General features: G+C 49.8%; 1 protein-coding gene across 6 annotated transcripts in view; it reads left to right on the top strand.

The window, feature by feature from the left end:
- The first annotated feature begins 1,107 nt into the window (after positions 1-1,107).
- Positions 1,108-17,510, top strand: part of CNNM4 (cyclin and CBS domain divalent metal cation transport mediator 4) — a 43,308-nt gene continuing 26,905 nt past the window's right edge. For all 6 annotated transcript variants that reach the window (XR_004352725.1, XR_004352726.1, XR_004352727.1 and 3 more), the window contains exon 1: positions 1,108-2,582. Coding sequence is in view for 2 of the 6 variants with exons in the window: in XM_032652315.1 (XP_032508206.1) it covers positions 1,196-2,582 (1,387 nt within the window). In the remaining 4 variants the exon portion in view is untranslated. The remainder of the gene's footprint in view (positions 2,583-17,510) is intronic.

Here is a 17,510-nt window from a genome sequence, read left to right on the forward strand (position 1 = left end):
ATATAATAACAGCAACAACAATAACAACAACAGCTGCATAGTCAAAGAACATTCAGAGTTGTTCTGTCCTGTTCAGTGCCTAGGCCAGCTGTTCCCACAAGCTTAGTGGGATGCTGCTGTGTTATCATTCTTATCCCCATTTTACAGATGAAGAAAACGGGGCTGAGAGACATTCTAACTTGCCTTACGCAAAGTCACACAGTCCTGCTCTTAAGATAACAGTCTGGGGTGGACTCTGATTTGTGCCTAGACTCAATTTCTTCATCTGTAATATGGAAATAATAACACTACCTCTTAGGGTTGTTGGGAAGATTAAAAAAATATTATGTATGTGTTTGTTTATTGCCGGTTTTCTATCCTAGACTGCTAACTCCAGGGGGCAGGAACTTTGGCTCATTCACTGCTGTACTGTTTGAGTCTGGAACAAATGACTGTAGTAGGTGCTCAATATTTGTGTCCTAAATGGAAACGACAGACCCTGGCCCTTCTATCTGCGGGTACATCCTACAGCTTCAGTTCCCCAGATTTTCCCTCCACTGGCCCCCGAAAGGAGACCTCGGGCCTGGGCCTGGGGAACCCACTTCTGGTCTTGGGACAAGGTGGGCAAAACCCCCGGAAGTTCCAAAACAATGCCGGTGGACTTGAAGACCTCCCTCAGGCCTATGCCCTCAGGTTCTCCTTTTCTTTTTTCATAGCAGAAAATCAATTTTCTCACCCGAGCACAACGCGGTGCTGCTTCCGAGAGGTTCTTGCAGAGAAGGGCCACCGCCCCGAGCTGCAGATTTCTGGGGAAGGGAAAAGAGCCCAGCAACCAAGCCCAGTCTGGGCTGCGGAAGAGGAACTACGTGGTCGAGAGAGCAGGTCGGGGAGGAGGAAAGAGGGACCCACCGAGAGAGCGGAAAGGCGTGCAAGGAGAAGGGCGGGGCGTGCGCTCGCCCGCGGCTCCCGCGCTCCCACGCCGCCCCACCTTAAATGCCGGACCTCCTTAAGGGAGGGCGCTGGAGCCGCGCGCCAGGGGGCGGGGGCCTCCCATGCAAATGAGGGGCGTGGCGTGGCGTGGCGGGCGGGGCGCTGACCTGACGTCAGGCAGGCGGCCCGGGCAGTTGGCTCGGCGGCGGCGGAGCGGCAGGATCGGCGGCGTGAGAGGGGCTGCGCGGAGGGGCGCGGGGAGCTGCGGCGGCCGAGCCGGAGCAACATGGCGCCGGTGGGCGGGGGCGGGCCGGCCCGAGGGCGCCTCCTCCTGGTGGCGCCGGTGCTGCTGGTGCTGCTGTGGGCGCGGGGGGCCCGCGGCCAGGGCGACCCCCAGCGGAGCGCGATCCTGGGCCTGAGGCTGGCGAGCTGCAACAAATCGTGTGGGATGAACTCGGATGGCATCATCTTCGTGTCCGAGGGCAGCACGGTGAACCTGAGGCTGTACGGCCAGAGGCTGGGCTCCTTCTCCAGCAACCTGATCTCCTTCACCGAGGTGGACAACGCCGAGACCATCCACAACTCCACCAGCTGCTCCGAGCTCACCAAGGACCTGGTCGTCCAGAAGCTGGTCAACGTGAGCCGCGGGGACACGTCCGGGATGCTGGTGGTGCTCACTAAGTTCCTCCGGAGGAGCGAGAACATGAAGCTGTATGCGCTGTGCACCCGCGCCGGCGTGGACGGACCCTGGCAGAAGTGGACGGACAAGGACTCGCTGCTCTTCATGGTGGAGGAGGCTGGGAGGTTCCTGCCCCTCTGGCTGCACATCCTCCTCATTTTGGTGCTGCTAGTGCTGTCGGGCATATTTTCTGGCCTCAATCTGGGGCTTATGGCCCTGGACCCCATGGAGCTGAGCATCGTGCAGAACTGTGGCACTCAGAAGGAGAGGCGCTATGCCCGCAAGATCGAGCCCATCCGACGCAAGGGCAACTACTTGCTCTGCTCCCTGCTCCTGGGAAACGTGCTGGTCAACACCTCCCTCACCATCCTTGTAGATAACCTTATCGGGTCTGGGCTGGTGGCCGTGGCCTTCTCCACCATAGGCATTGTCATCTTTGGGGAGATTGTGCCTCAGGCCCTGTGCTCCCGACATGGGCTGGCTGTGGGTGCGAACACTATCATTCTCACCAAATTCTTTATGCTACTTACCTTCCCCCTCAGTTTCCCCATCAGCAAGCTCCTGGACTTTTTCCTGGGTCAGGAGATCCGCACCGTTTACAATCGGGAGAAGCTGATGGAGATGTTGAAGGTGACGGAGCCCTATAATGACCTTGTGAAAGAGGAGCTGAACATGATCCAGGGTGCCCTGGAACTCCGGACCAAAACTGTGGAGGATATCATGACCCAGCTCCAGGACTGCTTCATGATCCGGAACGATGCCATCCTGGACTTCAACACCATGTCGGAGATTATGGAAAGCGGCTACACGCGCATCCCCGTGTATGAAGACGAGCAATCCAACATCGTAGATATTCTCTACGTCAAAGACTTGGCCTTCGTGGACCCTGATGACTGCACCCCCCTCAAGACCATCACCCGCTTCTACAACCACCCAGTGCACTTCGTCTTCCATGATACCAAGCTGGATGCCATGCTGGAGGAGTTCAAGAAGGGTAAGACCTGATGCAGCTCCCACTTCACTCTTTGTGGTGTCGCGCGTATCCTTGCCTGGTTCGTGTCTGCTGATCTTAGCGTTCCATTTGCGTGACTCTGTGTCCCTTTGCTCAGCACCTCCTATGCCTCTGAGGTGAACGGTACTCAGGGCCGCAGAAACAGTTCTTAAGCATCTGCTGTCTGCCAGGAACCGTGCTTTGCGCTTCAGGTGAATCAAAGCAGAGCAAGACACACTCACCCACCTGGGAGCCAGACAGAGGGAAGCTAATGCCTCAGAAGAGGCCAACACCAGGGCGTGGAGATTAGGACAAGCACGTCTCACTGGGGTCGGGTGGGGAAGGGGTTGGGTGGGGAAGGGGCCGGTGAACTGGGAAAGCCTTCACAGGGGAGAGAACATTTGAGGAGAGCCTTGAAAGGTGGGGACACTTGGTACTTGAGGCAGAGGGAACCCCTAGAGCAGAGAAGCTGAGTTGGGGAGCAAAGGATGTGCTTGTGGCCCAGCAGGTGGTCCTGTTCCTATGGGTACAGGCTCTGCTGGTCACTGGTCAGTGCGGAGAGACTGAGTCATCTGGGGCCTCAGGAAGAGCCTGAAAGTCAGGGCAGTCAGACTACTGGAAGCTTGGAGCTCTGGAAGGTTTTGGAGCAGGGGAACAGTGTCACTGGAGCTCCTGGCCCACAGAAGCTGAATTGGGAGGGCTCTAGTTGGCTCCCCGCCCAGAGCAATGCCAAATAATGCTTTCGACTATTTAGCAGAAGCAAGCCGATTAAGTTTTGGTTATTGTTCTGTCTTTCCCAGGCGCCAAACAGAAGCTTCCCTCCTGTGGTCTGCTGGGAATCTTCAGCGGGCCTTGCATTGCCTTGTGTTTTTTTCTCACATGGGTTCTTGGCCAATTTTCAGGTAGTTAGAGAGACACTCGGAGGGTTTACTCACCAGCCTCAGAGCTCAGGGCACACACCCCTTTCCTTACTTGCAACAAAACTTTTCTCCTACCTCTGCCACTCCAAAGCCTTCAGAGTGACAGTAAACAAACCAATTATGGAGTAAAACCCTCCTAGGCCAAAGGGAGAGAGGAGGCAGAAAGGGAAGGTCTTTATAAAGGAATGGAGGAACAGGGGGAGGGACCTTATTCTAAACCTGGGGACTTGGCTGTGTTTCCCATTGGTGGAACTCCCTCTGGCTGAGGGCTTTTAGCTTCTAGCTGGGAGCCAGCGCCCAGACCCTTTTCAGTCATTTCTGGAACTGAGAGTGGAGGAGAGCTTGAACTGGCTTGGATCAGTGGGTGATGGAGTGGGTTTGGGAGGAGCTGGCCTGGCAAGGATGCTGGGGTCAGGGTCAGGGCCAGGTACCTTCCCTTTTTCATTTTGAAAGACTGAATGTCAGCGTCAGAGCTGAGGAGGACTTGAGTGGGAGACAGCCCAGTAAGGTCGTCTCACTGCAGAGGGACCCGTGGTGACGGCACAGCCTGGGGGGAGCTTTGGAATCTGAACGGAGGAGCACTGAGGATTTGTGCCCCACCCCACCCTGCAGCCTCGAGGCCCAGAGGACCTCTCCCATGTTGCTTGGTCGGGAACCGGGTTAGGACTCACCAGGGCAGCTTCCACCTTACCACCTCGATGGTCTTTGGAACTGTTGCTGGTGACACACCCGACAAGCATCGTTCAGCCCACATCTGGATCCAACCTGTATGGATTGGCTTGGTCAGGCTTCTCAGCCCCTGATCAGCAGGGTGGGAGCTTCCTGGGTCTTGGCAGGGCCACCTTTGGACTCAAAAAAAAAAAAAAGTACCGCTTCCTGAAGCTGAGGAAGCAGAGCTAGCATCTCTCAGGCCAGAGCGCTGCTGAGTGGGGCTCTACAGATGCACATTTTAGTCCACTGGACTCTCCTCCTTAACAGGCTTGCAGCCTGAGACTGAGGCCTGGAGCGGGTGCTGGTAATTCCATGGAAACACAGGCACGGTCTGCCCTGTGCAGTGTGAGGCCCTGGAGATGCAAGTGTGAGGGATGGTCACGCCGAGTGAACGTACCCGGGGTGTTACACCATCACTTCCTTGTTCGTTGCCATGCTGGGCTCCCCGCAGTGTGACCTCTGCCAGATCTTTCCATCTGGCATCTACCTTTTCAGTCTAAGGCCCTCCAGGACGCGGCAAACGCGTAGTGTACACCTGCAACGTAAAGGGTTTTCTTTACAAATCTGGTGTTTGGAAGGCTCCTTTTTTAGCTAAGAAAACCCAACAAGCCAGGTTAACACAGCCAGCAGCACCAAAATCGGGGCCAGGGTGCCTGCTAGTCTAGCCGAGGGTCTTTTCTGCGCCTCAGGGGACTCTTTGGCACCTCCAGGTTGGGTGAGGGTCCTGAATTCTGCCAGAGTCTTTCCGCTGCTGGTGTAAAATCCTCTTTTCAGGTCATTTTATCTCCACCTTACCCACCAGCAGTATAAGCTCCTTGAGGGTTGGGATCATGCCTTATTAGTGTTTTCTCCACTCAGTTGCTAGTGAAGAAATTAACAGTAAATGTTTGTTAAACGATGAATGAGCAACGAGCGAATGGCTGTCTCTGGCAAGCCCTGCTAGCCTTCCTGGCCTTGAGGACACTCCCACCCTAGAGCCTTTGCCCTGGCTGTTCCCTCAGGCAGGAATGTTCTTCCCAGACTTTGCATGGCTTACTCTCCCCTCCCTTGGGTCTGCTTCAACTTCACCTTCTCAGTGAGGCCTTCCTGTCATCCTAGTTAAAACTGTAACCCCCTTCCCACCTTGACCTTCCTGATCTACCCAGACCTACCCTGTGCTCATTTTTCTTTTTCTCATACTACTTTCTAACAACTGTACAATTTACCAGTTCACTTTGTTTTTATTGTCTGTCTCTTCCCACTAGAATGTAAGTTCCAAAGGGCAGGGCTCTAAGTTCTGTTCAGCAATATATCCCTGGCACGTGACATGGTTCTTGGCACATAGTAAGACCTCAATAAAAAGTCACTGAATGAAAGAATGACCTGTCAGGTTTGAGAGAGAATTATCCGCATTCCAGAAGTGTTAGAATTTTGACGAGCTGATAAGGGCTAAAGAAAAATGGGTGTGTTGTGCTGTTATCCAGGGACTTGACATTTCCAGCTGCCCCGAGAAAGCCAGGAGGTGCTCCTGCAGTGACACATGTATCAGAGGTTCAGTTCAGGGACTGAGAAGCAGAGTGTGGAGTCTTGGTTCTCCTTCCCTGTGCCTCAGGTTCTCAGTGAATAAGCCGTCTTTGACCATCAAGAGCTGACATGGCTTCACTCATTAATGGGAGTCATGAATATACTCCTACTTAGAGACAGGCTCAGAGAGTCATTGCAGGCCTGGGGGCGCTGAGCTTCGTCTAGGGACCAAAGCAACGAGGCGACAGCTTCCCAGCCGCTTCTGCCTTCCAGCTCAAGGCAGCCGTCACTGTTTACTGAACCCCGTGCTATGTGCAAGACACAGGCCTGGTGCTGCAGGCCCTCAGGAGTAAGACCCGCTAATTGGTGAGGGCTGTGAGGCCACTGAGAGGTTCCTACAATTTGAACCTTGGTCCTTCCACTTAAACCTCGTCTAGAATGTTCGCAGTACTGGGAGTTTTGGTTGAGTTTGGCTACAGCTCGAAATCTTAAAACGAAGCTTCCCTGGGCTGCTCCTGGCCCTGCTGTGTTTTTCCTTCACCACAGATGCTCCCCCAGACTCTGGAAGCACAGTAATGAATGAACTCTCCACTTGAGAGTTTGGAAGCTCCGCCCCTCATTGAAACCCACCCTCCAGCTTCTGCTGTGCCCCTCCCTCCCCCTCCCTCCGGGGCATTCCTGCCCCTCCCAGGCATTCAGCTCTTCTTTAGTCTTTGGTCACTGACCCCTGGGGTAACCTCGCACCGCTCCTCATAGACTGTTACCGCTCCTCATAGACAATTACCGCTCCTCATAGACAGTTCGTGAGTTATATTTTGGAGGGAAAAAGCTAGAAATAATTTCTCGAAAACTCCTCCCATATTTCCAGCTATGTCACATCACATTTTCCCCACCTGCTTAATATTATTCCTGAAACAACTTTATACAGGCTGGACAGAACACTGCATAATTTTTGCATTTGCTTTGGGTTCCTCCCGTCTGGCGCACCTTAAGTATCTTATTTCCCTCCACCTGCTTGTTCTTTTCATTTGTTCAACAAACATCTAACTTTTGGAAGCCTGTGTGTCAGACCGTGTGCTAGCTTTTGGGAGTCAGAGGACTAACACAGCCCTGTTCACAGCAGCCGCTGTCTACCAGGGAGACAGGTAGGCGCGGTGGGACCCGGGAAGGCCTAGGCCTCCAGACGCTTCTGCAGTCAGAATGACAGAGCCCAGTGATAATTAGTCGGGGTGGGAAGTAGTTGTGAACATCTGAGGTTTTTGCCTGGGATTCTAGTTGATGTTGTCATTTGACGGGAGTGGGCAGAGGAGGGAGCAGAGCCAGTTTGGTGAGGGCGGAGGGAGGGGTGGTGCTAAATAATAATGGTGTCACCCTTTATCCGACTTCTGTGCCCAGCATTGTGTGCACCCGGAGCATCTGGCGCTTCAAAGAATGTCCGACTGCCTAGATATTCTGTTCAAACGCAGATGAGAACTCAGTGGGTTTGGGGTGCGGCCCAAGGGTCTGCCTTTCTGACAAGCTCTCACAAGACGCCCGTGCCGCTGGCCCTGGACCACCCCAAGCAGCGCGAGGGTGCGGTCCATCCAGGCAGGTATGCAGGGGAAGTGCCTCGTGGGGCTCGGGAGTGAGGCGGGGACCCGGCTGAAAGGTTTGGGAGCCAACTGAGAGCAGGCAGAGCGTGTGAGGCATGGAGAAGCCTGGCCCTAGCGGCTCTCTGGCGAGATGAGAAAGAGCCATGCAGGCCTGGTTTGGGGAGCCTCCTGGGGAGGTCGCATAGGGCGAGTGCTGAGCCCGGCTGTGGGAATGGGACAGTGGTCATGAGGTTCTGGGAGAGGGCGGCCTCCGGAGTGGAGAGCGAAGGCAGCTCTACACCCGATCTCGGACAGCTCCACCTGGAAACACTCTTGAACTGAGCTGGTGATCTGATCTCAAGAAGATTCCCCCGGGGCAAGTATATCTGAGCGAGTGACAGGAGCTGCCTGTCGGGGCAGAGATGCCAGCGGGGCAACTGACAAAACACTGGCCAGGCTGCTGCTCACTTTCTCTTCAGTGTGGTGTGTGTGCAGCCCGTGTGCCAGCTTCCATAGGGGAGCCAGAGCTGAGAGCCCCTCACCCATCTTCTGTTTACAGATCTCTTCCTAAAGCTATTATTTGTGTACTGGAAGGCTCTGCCTTACGGCCAGGCCCTAATAAGAGCTTCTTAGATCTTTACTTGTCAAAAGTCTTGTATTTCTAATTCAAAAGACCAGCTCTAGAGTTTTCCTGGACTTCTCTGGTCAGGACAGGAGGTACTGGACAGATGTTTAATATGGAAAACAGTGCACAGAAACACAAAACCACACTTCTCCTGTGTCCTGCAGGAGAAATGGATAGGAGCAGGGGACCCTCCAGAAGCCAGAGCCTTGCTTGTCTTGTCAGTAGAAATCTGACATTTCAGCTGGATCTTCGAGGGGGAATAGACACAGTACTTTTCCTGTCTGTGCCTCTTGTTCTGGGAGCACTTGGACAAGACCACAGGGTGAGAAATGAGCTTCTCAGCCCTTGGTGCCCCAACTTTGGGGGAAACTGCTTCTGCATATGTGACCGCCTCTCAGTCCTTTCCAGAGGGGCTGGGAGGTGCCACCACTGTGTGCCCGTCTCCCGAGGTAGTGCTGTCCTGCTGATGAACCAGGTAACTGAACAGCTAGGATATCCTTGAGGGAAAGGAATGGTGCCTCGCATGACGTTTTCCTGCCAGTCTGTCTCCTCGAAGGCAGGGGCCGCAAGCCTGTTTATCAGACACTCTCTAAGAGGGGAGTGTGCCTAGAGGGGGAGGGCGGACCGGACCCTTCTGTCGCTGACTTGGTGATTGATTTTAGGGGAGCCCCCTGGTTCCTTCAGCCTAGCCTGTGGGGAGGGACAGCTTGCCTTGGCTGTCCTAGGGCTGGCTCTCTCTTTCTGCCTTCCTTTGGCCTTAGTGAGTTTTGAGTTCTGAAGAACTTCTCAGCAGAACTTGCCAGGAGTATGTGAGGGTTATGGAATTTCCTAGAGGTGCCCTAGGTGGCCCTCAGTTAAGAGGACAGAGAGCAGCTTCCTGGTGCTGCCGTTTGATCCAGTCCTCTCCCCTTGTTCTCCGAGCCCCTCCATCTGCCATTGGGCACAGCTGCCCTATGACAGGGTGCTCTCCTGTCCTGAACCTCGGGTTACCCCTCTCATCACACCTGAGCGTCCCAGGACATCCATCTGTAAAAGGCTTTGTGGCTACAGAAAGGACTCCTGGCTCATTTCATAGACTGGATTCTGGACTACTTACTGTATTCCTGTTCCATTTATTATGGAATTTCTTTTCCTTAATGTTAATTAAAAAGACCTACATATCATTATCAGAACCTTTGAAAACAGGCAGAAATCAAAACCAAACAATCCAGAAGCCTGTGACTTAGAAAGAAGCACTTTTATTTATTTATTTTTTTTGCGGTACGCGGGCCTCTCGCTGCTGTGGCCTCTCCCGTTGTGGAGCACAGGCTCCGGACGCGCAGGCTCAGCGGCCATGGCTCACGGGCCCAGCCGCTCCGCGGCATGTGGGATCTTCCCGGACCGGGGCACGAACCCGTGTCCCCTGCATCGGCAGGCTGAGTCTCAACCACTGCGCCACCAGGGAAGCCCCAAGAAGCACTTTTAATATTTTAATTTACTTTGATAACTTTTTAGAAATTTAATCTTTTTTTTTTAAAGTTTAAAAAATCTTGTAACAAGACAACAGGCTCAAAATCATTTTCATTTTTACAGCCATGCTCTCTCTCATTAGCTGCCCTTACGTGTTTTCACATTGAAATCACTGTCTACGTACAATTTTGTGCTCTGCTTTTTGGAACACAGTTTAGATCGGTTCTTCAGATTTCTCCTCTGATAAGAAGTGAAATCCCTTTTTATCCCTGGGATTCTTAGGCGGAGTGTCTAGGAGGATTTCCACAGACTGAGGGCTGGGCTGCGTTCTGTGGCTGACAAGGTGAGCCCAGAGGGCTGGGGTGTGTGGCCGCCAGCCTGTTTCGTTGGGGCTTAAACCTAGGATTGCTGGAACATTCCCCAGACGTTATAGCCAGAGTCTCTTCCCTGCTGCAGGGCCTATTTACCGTGACCTGGGCAGGGTTCTCGAAAGACTGGTTTCACCGGGCTCTCTGGAACGCCTGGTCTCTGGCCAGCTGGCAGCCAGGAGCCTTGGTTGGAACGAAGCCTCCCTCCCGCAACCCCTTGCCCCGCCCCAGGCAGGCTCATTCCCACACCTACATCCATACCAACAAACACCCACATCCACACACGCGCACACACACACGACCCCAAATCTACATCCACACCCACACACATCCACACGCACACACACACACACGACCCCACACCTACATCCACACGCACAAACACCCATGTCCACACACTCACATACATGACCCCACACCTACATCCACACACACCCACGTCCACACACGCACACACACGACCCCACACCTATATCCACACCCACAAACACCCACGTCCACACACACACACACGACCCCACACCTATATTGACACCCACAAACACCCACATCCACACACTCACACACATGACCCCACACCTACATCCACACCCACACACACCCACGTCCACACGTGCACACACATACATGCACACATACACACCCACCTACCCACTCACACACAGGCAAGCTCAATCCCACACACACTCAGGCATCCTTTTACACACTGTTACCCACACCCACCGGCAGACAGACACATAGATTTATCCATTCCAGGCGGGCGCTCCCTCTCCTCTCACACACACACACACACACACACACACACACACAAGCGCGCGCGCACATATGCAGTCACCTAGAGTCCTGCTTTAAATGTACGTCCGTCTCTCATCAAACTTTGTCGAGAGTAAGTTTAAAAAGGGAGCAAACGCTTGTGCAGTGGAGTTCATTTTGTAAAAGGCTCAAAATAGTGACTGACTTTTGGGCTCAGAGAAATTTCTCTTTGGTGGCTGGTGATTTGGTCATCCACATGAATGACAGCACCCAACCCGGAGGTTGTGGGGAGGACAGAATGAGGTAGGGCACGTACGGGGCTCAGCTCAGCGCCTGGTACCATGTTGTCGTGCAATAAATGTCAGCTGTTTTAAAAATTATTGTTATTACGATCCAAAAGCTACCCCCATTGGTGTTGACAGCCACTTGGGCCACGGTGGTTCTCACGTACTGGCTTGGGTGGCAGCTGCCCCACTGTCTGGGCGTGGTGTCTTTCTTGGAATTATGAATACATTGAGGTCAAAAGAGCCTGCTATACAATTGCACGCTAATTCAGGTGGCATCTTATCTGGACCCTAGCATGTACGTTAAGGGTAACAGAGAAGCCAGAGCTTAAGAAAAAAATGTCCAGAAAAGTAACTTAAAACTGAGGAGATGCTCCTCATTCAGTTATTTGTTTCCCACACATTGGGAAAAGTTCAGGCAGCCGTCCTGATGGCCAGCGCCTTTGTGGTCTCACTGCAGAAGCACAGCCTGGGGGTCGCTGCTCTGGGGAGATGTCTGGGAATGGAGCGTGGCCACATTTACCAGCTGCGCCTCTATGTGGGTTCTTTCATCTCAGGATCCACCAGTCACCTGTCCTCCCTGGTGCCCCAGTTAGGGAGGCAAGACGCTGTGATAGAAAAGCAACAGGAACAAGAGGGGGATCCAAGGGACTGAGGCTCCCCAAGAGGCCCAGTCTCCCCAGAAATGCCCCAGACCCAACCTGTGGAAGAGGGTAGAGCAGGGATCGTTAAAGAAGGAAGAAGTGCCTTCACGAATGGTTAGCCTTTGTTGAATACTGAATTCAGGCACTGTAGACAGGAAACTGAGGCTCAGAGAGGCTGAGAATCTTTCATTCTCAGCCACATGACAGCTAAGTGGCCACCCCAGACTGCTCCCCTCCACGGGCCAAGCCCTTGACTGCTGTTCTGTGTCACTTCTCAGGGGGGTTGTAGGTATTGAGAAAGAGACCAGAAGATTGGGATATTCCAGTAACCCCAGGCTAGAAAATTTACTGTCAGTTCTACATTTTAAAAAATTGAGATATAATTGACATTACATTATATCAGTTTCAGGTGTAAAACAAAATGATTTGCTGTATGTGTATGTTGTGAAGCGGTCATTGTGGTAAGTCTAGTTAACATCCATCACCACACATAGTTACAAAAATTTTTTTCTTGTGATGAGAACTTTTAAGGTCTACTCTCTTAGCAACTTTCAAATAGAGAATACATATTATTTATTAACTATTTACTATAGTGCTCATGCTGTACATTACATCCCCAGGACTTATTTAAAACCCCTCCCCTCCCCCTTCCCCCCTCCCCCTTCCCCCTTCCCCCCCATTTTAAGGACTTATAACTGGAAATTTATACCTTTTGACCACCTTCACCTGTTTTGCCCAACCTCTCACTTTAGGCAACGACCTAGATTTGTTCTATTTTTTATAATTTATTTATTTTTGGCTGCATTGGGTCTTCGTTGCTGCGCGTGGGCTTTCTCTAGTTGCGGCGAGCGGGGGCTACTCTTCGTTGCGGTGCGCGTGCTTCTCATTATGGTGGCTTCTCGTGTTGCAGAGCACGGGCTCTAGGTGCACGGATTTCAGTAGTTGTGGCACACGGGCTCAGTAGTTGTGGCTCGCGGGCTCTAGAGTGCAGGCTCAGTAGTTGTGGTACATGAGCTTAGTTGCTCCGCGGCATGTGGGGTCTTCCTGGATCAGGGCTTGAACCTGTGTCCACTGCATTGACAGACGGATTCTTAACCACTGTGCCAGCAGGGAAGCTCCTAGATTTGTTTTAAAGTAAAGTTTCTGTTGAAGCAAAGTGCTTAAATCATAAGTATTCAGCTTGCTAGTTTTCACAAAGGAGCACCCTTGTGTAAATACCTCTTAGCTCAAGAAATAGAACATTATCAATATCTTAGAAGCCCCCTGCACACCCTCCCAGTTACTGCCCCTGCCCCCCAAATCATCATGGGTCAATTTTTTCTGTTTCTGAACTTTTATAAGTGAATCGTATAGTATATACTCTTACGTCCGGGTCCTTCTGCTCAACATTAAGGTTATGAACTTCACGCATGTTGCTTGTAGCTGTAGTTCATTCTCTTTTCGTTGCTGTATAGTATTGCATGATAGAAACACACCACCATGGTACTGTTGGTGGACGTTTGGATTGTTTCCACTTTGAGAGTCTTACAAATAATGCCACTAAGAACACTCTTGGCATGTCTTCTGGTGACTATATGTAGCCAGTTCTGCTGGGAATATGTCTGGGAGTAGAAATGCTAGAGCATCGTATAGGCATAGAGGAGACAGTTTTCCAAAGTGCTTGTAGCTGTTTCCACTCCTATGCTCACAACTCTGGTATTGTTGGCTCTTTATTTATTTTATTTTAGTTAACCCATCAGGTAGGTGTGTGGTAGTATCTCATTGTGATTTTAATATAGATTTCCCTAGTGACTAATGATGCTGAGCACGTTCTCTTCTGCTTATCATCCATTGTGGTGGTTAGTGCTTTTGATTCCCAGTTGAAGATTCTTTGCCTATATGAAAGTCAGGAAGCTAGAATCCTGTGTTATCTTCTGGAAGCTGTATTGTTTACCTTAGCGATCTATAATCCTTCCGGAATTTATTTTTATTGTTTATTTATTTATTTATTTTTGCGGTATGCGGGCCTTTCACTGTTGCGGCCCCTCCCGCCGCGGAACACGCAGGCCCAGAGGCCATGGCTCACGGGCCCAGCCACTCACGGCATGTGGGATCTTTCTGGACCCACAGCGGAGCACAGGCTACGGACGCACAGGCCCAGCAGCCATGGCTCATGGGCCCAGCCGCTCGCGGTACGCGGGATCTTCCTGGACCGGGGCATGAACCCGTGTGCCCTGCATCGGCAGGCGGACCCTCAACCACTGCGCCACCAGGGAAGCCCTATTTTTGTTTTTGATGTGTTACAGGTCAAGATTCTTTTTTTTAAAAATCCATATGGATGTCCAACTACTTCAGTAGAACTCATTGAAAGGACTGTCCTTTCCTCACTGAACCATGGTATATCTGTAGGTCTGGACCCTCTTCCATTGGTCTTTTTATTTTTCCTTGTTCCAATACTGCATTGACATAATTGCAGTACTTTTACAGTAAGCTTTGGTACCTGATAATGTTCAATACTTTGTTCTTTGCTCTTCAAGATTGTCTTGACTATTCTTAACCTTTTTTGCCTGGGAATTTTATGGAATTGCATTGACTATAGATAACTTGAAGACTTGACATCTTTATAGTAATGAATCTTCCAGTCTACAGACATGGTTACCCCTCCATTAGTTCATGCTCTCTTAATTTCTTTCAATAATATAGTCATTTTCTGTGTAGAAGTCTTACACTTCTTTTCTTGATTTATTGCTAGGTATTTGGTGATTTTAAGCAGTGTCTTTAAAGTTTTATTTTTCATTTGTTTGTTACAGATTGTTCCAACCAGGGTGTATTGCAGTTCAGTTCTGGTGCCAATCACCTGGCATTAGCATCAGTCCCCATGGGTGTAGGGGCTCAGTCCTCCAGAGACGGCTCTCACCTCAGATGCCAGCCTCAAGTGGGGTCCCCTCCACCTGTGTACATCTGACCAAGTGGCTATACACTCAGGGGTTTTCATGATTCCCCCTCAGGTTTGATAATTCGCTAGAATGGCTCACAGAACTCAGGAAAGTGCTACACTGACGATTACAGTTTTATTTTAAAGAATGTACCTAGGATGGGGTCTGTCTGAGGGACAGGGAGCTTCCATGCCCTCTCTCTCTGGAGCCAGAGTGTGTCACCCTCCTGGTACATCGGTGTGTTCACCAACCTGGACGCTCCACTGAGCTTTGGGATCCAGAGTTTTTATCATCAGGACTTCCTTAGCATATGCTTGATTAAGCCATTGGCCTTCCCTGGAGGTAGGGCCTTTTGTGCCCTCTTCAGTTTAACTGGTGACCCGTCTCCAGTCTCTCTCTAGGGTCCCACCTAGAGTCATCAACATTATTATTTTTTTTTTTGGGCTCCTCCCCGAAACTTGTGGGATCTTAGTTCTCCGACCAGGGAGCGAATCCGGGCCCTCAGCAGTGAGGGCCCGGGGTCTTAACCACTGGACCGCCAGGGAATTCCCTAGAGTCGTCTTATTAACATCACAAAGGCACTCCTGTCACTCAGGAAATCCAAGGGTTTTGGAAGCTCTGTGACAGGAACTAGGGTTGGAGACTAGATATGTTCACAAGGATAGAGAAATGTAGTTAATTTTTGTATAGTGACTCTGAATTCATTGACCTTGCCAAACAATATTTAATTCAAATAGTTTATTTTAGATTCTTTTGGCTTTTTTACACATATAATTATGTTGCTTATGAATAATGGCAATTTTATTTATTTACTGCTAAACTTTATACATTTTATATCTTGTTCTTGCCTTTTTCACTGCCTAGGACATATAGGATCATATTGACCTGGTGACAGTGGGCATTCTTGTTTAAATATCTGCTGAGATGATTGAATGATTAATCTCCTTTTTTTCTGAATTATACTGATTGATTTTTGAACGTTAACCCTTAAATATTTGTATAACTGGAATAAACCTGACTTAGCCGTGATGTATTCTTTTTACGCGTCATTGGATTTGACTTGCCAATACCTTTGTTTAGAATTTTGACATCTACGTTCATGAGATAGGCCTATAAGTATTTGTTCTGCCATTAAAAAAAACATTGAGGAAGATATTATTACAAGGTGTCCCTGTTAGGTTTTTGTTTGCTTGTTTGTTGTGGCAGGAAAAATAATTGCCTAATAATTGAGTCCTTTTCCCTCTTTTAACTAATATTTCAGTTTAGGCGAGCAAATTTGAACGTAGCAAGTAATTATCTCACCCTCTCCCTCCCCGTTTCCTGCTTCTCCTTCAGACAACCAGTATAAGCGTCTTACATCACCGGCAATGTTGCTGCAGTTTTTCTCCTTCTTTAGGGTTTTTTTTTTCTTTTCTCCTTCAGATTTTGATATCAAGGTCTAGAATGATTTTAATAGTTTACAAATTATTTGGAAACGTGTATGATTACCAGGAACCAACTGGGCTTCACCAATGGAAACAGAACAAAAAACCTTTTTTTTTTGTGACGGGGGATAGGATTACTAGGTTAGTTCAGGAGAAAACTAGTCCCAGACTTAATGTTATCTTGATGTTAACATTTAAGAGAATTTCCTGTTATATCTTCATGAATAACATGCAACATGTGGGCTCATTGACAGTGGTCCAGTTTTTAGGTTGATTTGCCCGTAGATTATTAGCTGGTTGCACAAACAGATCCAAAAGAGCAGATGCCTCTGAAGGCAGTAAGTGTGCTGAGTCTGTGAGTGGTGCTGCGGGGAGTGGTGAGGAAGGGGCTTCTCCTTGGGGGCGGGGGCTGGGGTGGGAGGCCAGATGGCCAGGAGCTGGGATTCCAGGGGGAAAGGCCAGGGGAGCTCCTGAGACCAGAGGATGGGTGGAAAGAGAGAGAAGCAGTTTGCTGGAAGGGTCCAAAGTCAAAAGGAGGCTGGTGGTGCCTTCCTCCGCTCACAGGCATGTCAGCCGGGCCAGCGTCTTCTCTGCACTTTATTTCTTTCCACTGTGTAATGTAGCTCTAGTTCTCTGTGTTCCTCCCCACCCTCCGCACCATCCCTGGCAGTGTCCTCCAGGAGAGGTTTCCACATCTCTGAGGACCAAGACACCAGCAGTTGGTCTGAGCTCACTCCTTAGATAACTTAAGAAACTTAAAAAAGAAAACAAAAAACCCTCTCCTTTGACCCAGGTATTCCCCTTCTAGAAATCTATCTTAAGGACATGGAGATAGATCCAAATATATTTATTACGAGGATTTTCATATTGGCAGAAGAAGGGGAAGGGCACAGTTTAAGAGCCCAATGGGGCTTGAGATTATGTACACATGTGTGCAATGAAATATTATCAGGCCATTCAGTTTTTACAAATATTTCTGTGACACGGGCAAATACAAAGAATGCAAAGTATTTAAAAAACGGAGTACAAGGGCTTCCCTGGTGGCACAGTGGTTGAGAATCTGCCTGCCAATGCAGGGGACACAGGTTCGAGCCCTGGTCTGGGAAGATCCCACATGCCGCGGAGCAACTAGGTCCATGAGCCACAACTACTGAGCCTGCGCGTCTGGAGCCTGTGCTCCGCAACAAGAGAGGCCACGACTGTGAGAGGCCCGCGCACCGTGATGAAGAGTGGCCCCCGCTTGCCACAAGTAGAGAAAGCCCTCACACAGAAACGAAGACCCAACACAGCCAAAAATAAAAATAAATAAATTAAAAGAAGGCTCAACATTAAAAAAAAAAAAAAAAAAACGGAGTATAAAACTATTTACATTATGATCCAATTTGTGGAGAAAATATATAATATTTTATCTATGTATGTTAATTTTAAAAGACCAAAGAAAACAAGCAGTTACCAGTACTTATCTTTGGAAGGTAGGATTAAAAGTGATCTTAATTTCCTTCTTTCTACTTTTGTTACCACAATCAGAAAAAAAAAAACATGTAAAAATTAGTTAGATGTAAAAAAAAAAATTACAAGAAAATTGGGGAAGTTAGAGCGCTGACTGTTGATGGTCTTAAGGAATTATATGTTTGGGTGTGATGATACTATTGTGGTTTTGTTTTTTTAAAGGGTCCTTAACTTTTAGAGATACTCACCAAAATGCTTGGGTAAAAGTTACAGATGTTTACAGATAAGATCTGGGATTTCCTTCATAATAAACCA

The sequence above is a fragment of the Phocoena sinus genome, chromosome 13, assembly GCF_008692025.1.
Source record: "Phocoena sinus isolate mPhoSin1 chromosome 13, mPhoSin1.pri, whole genome shotgun sequence".
Taxonomy (NCBI): Eukaryota; Metazoa; Chordata; class Mammalia; order Artiodactyla; family Phocoenidae; genus Phocoena; species Phocoena sinus.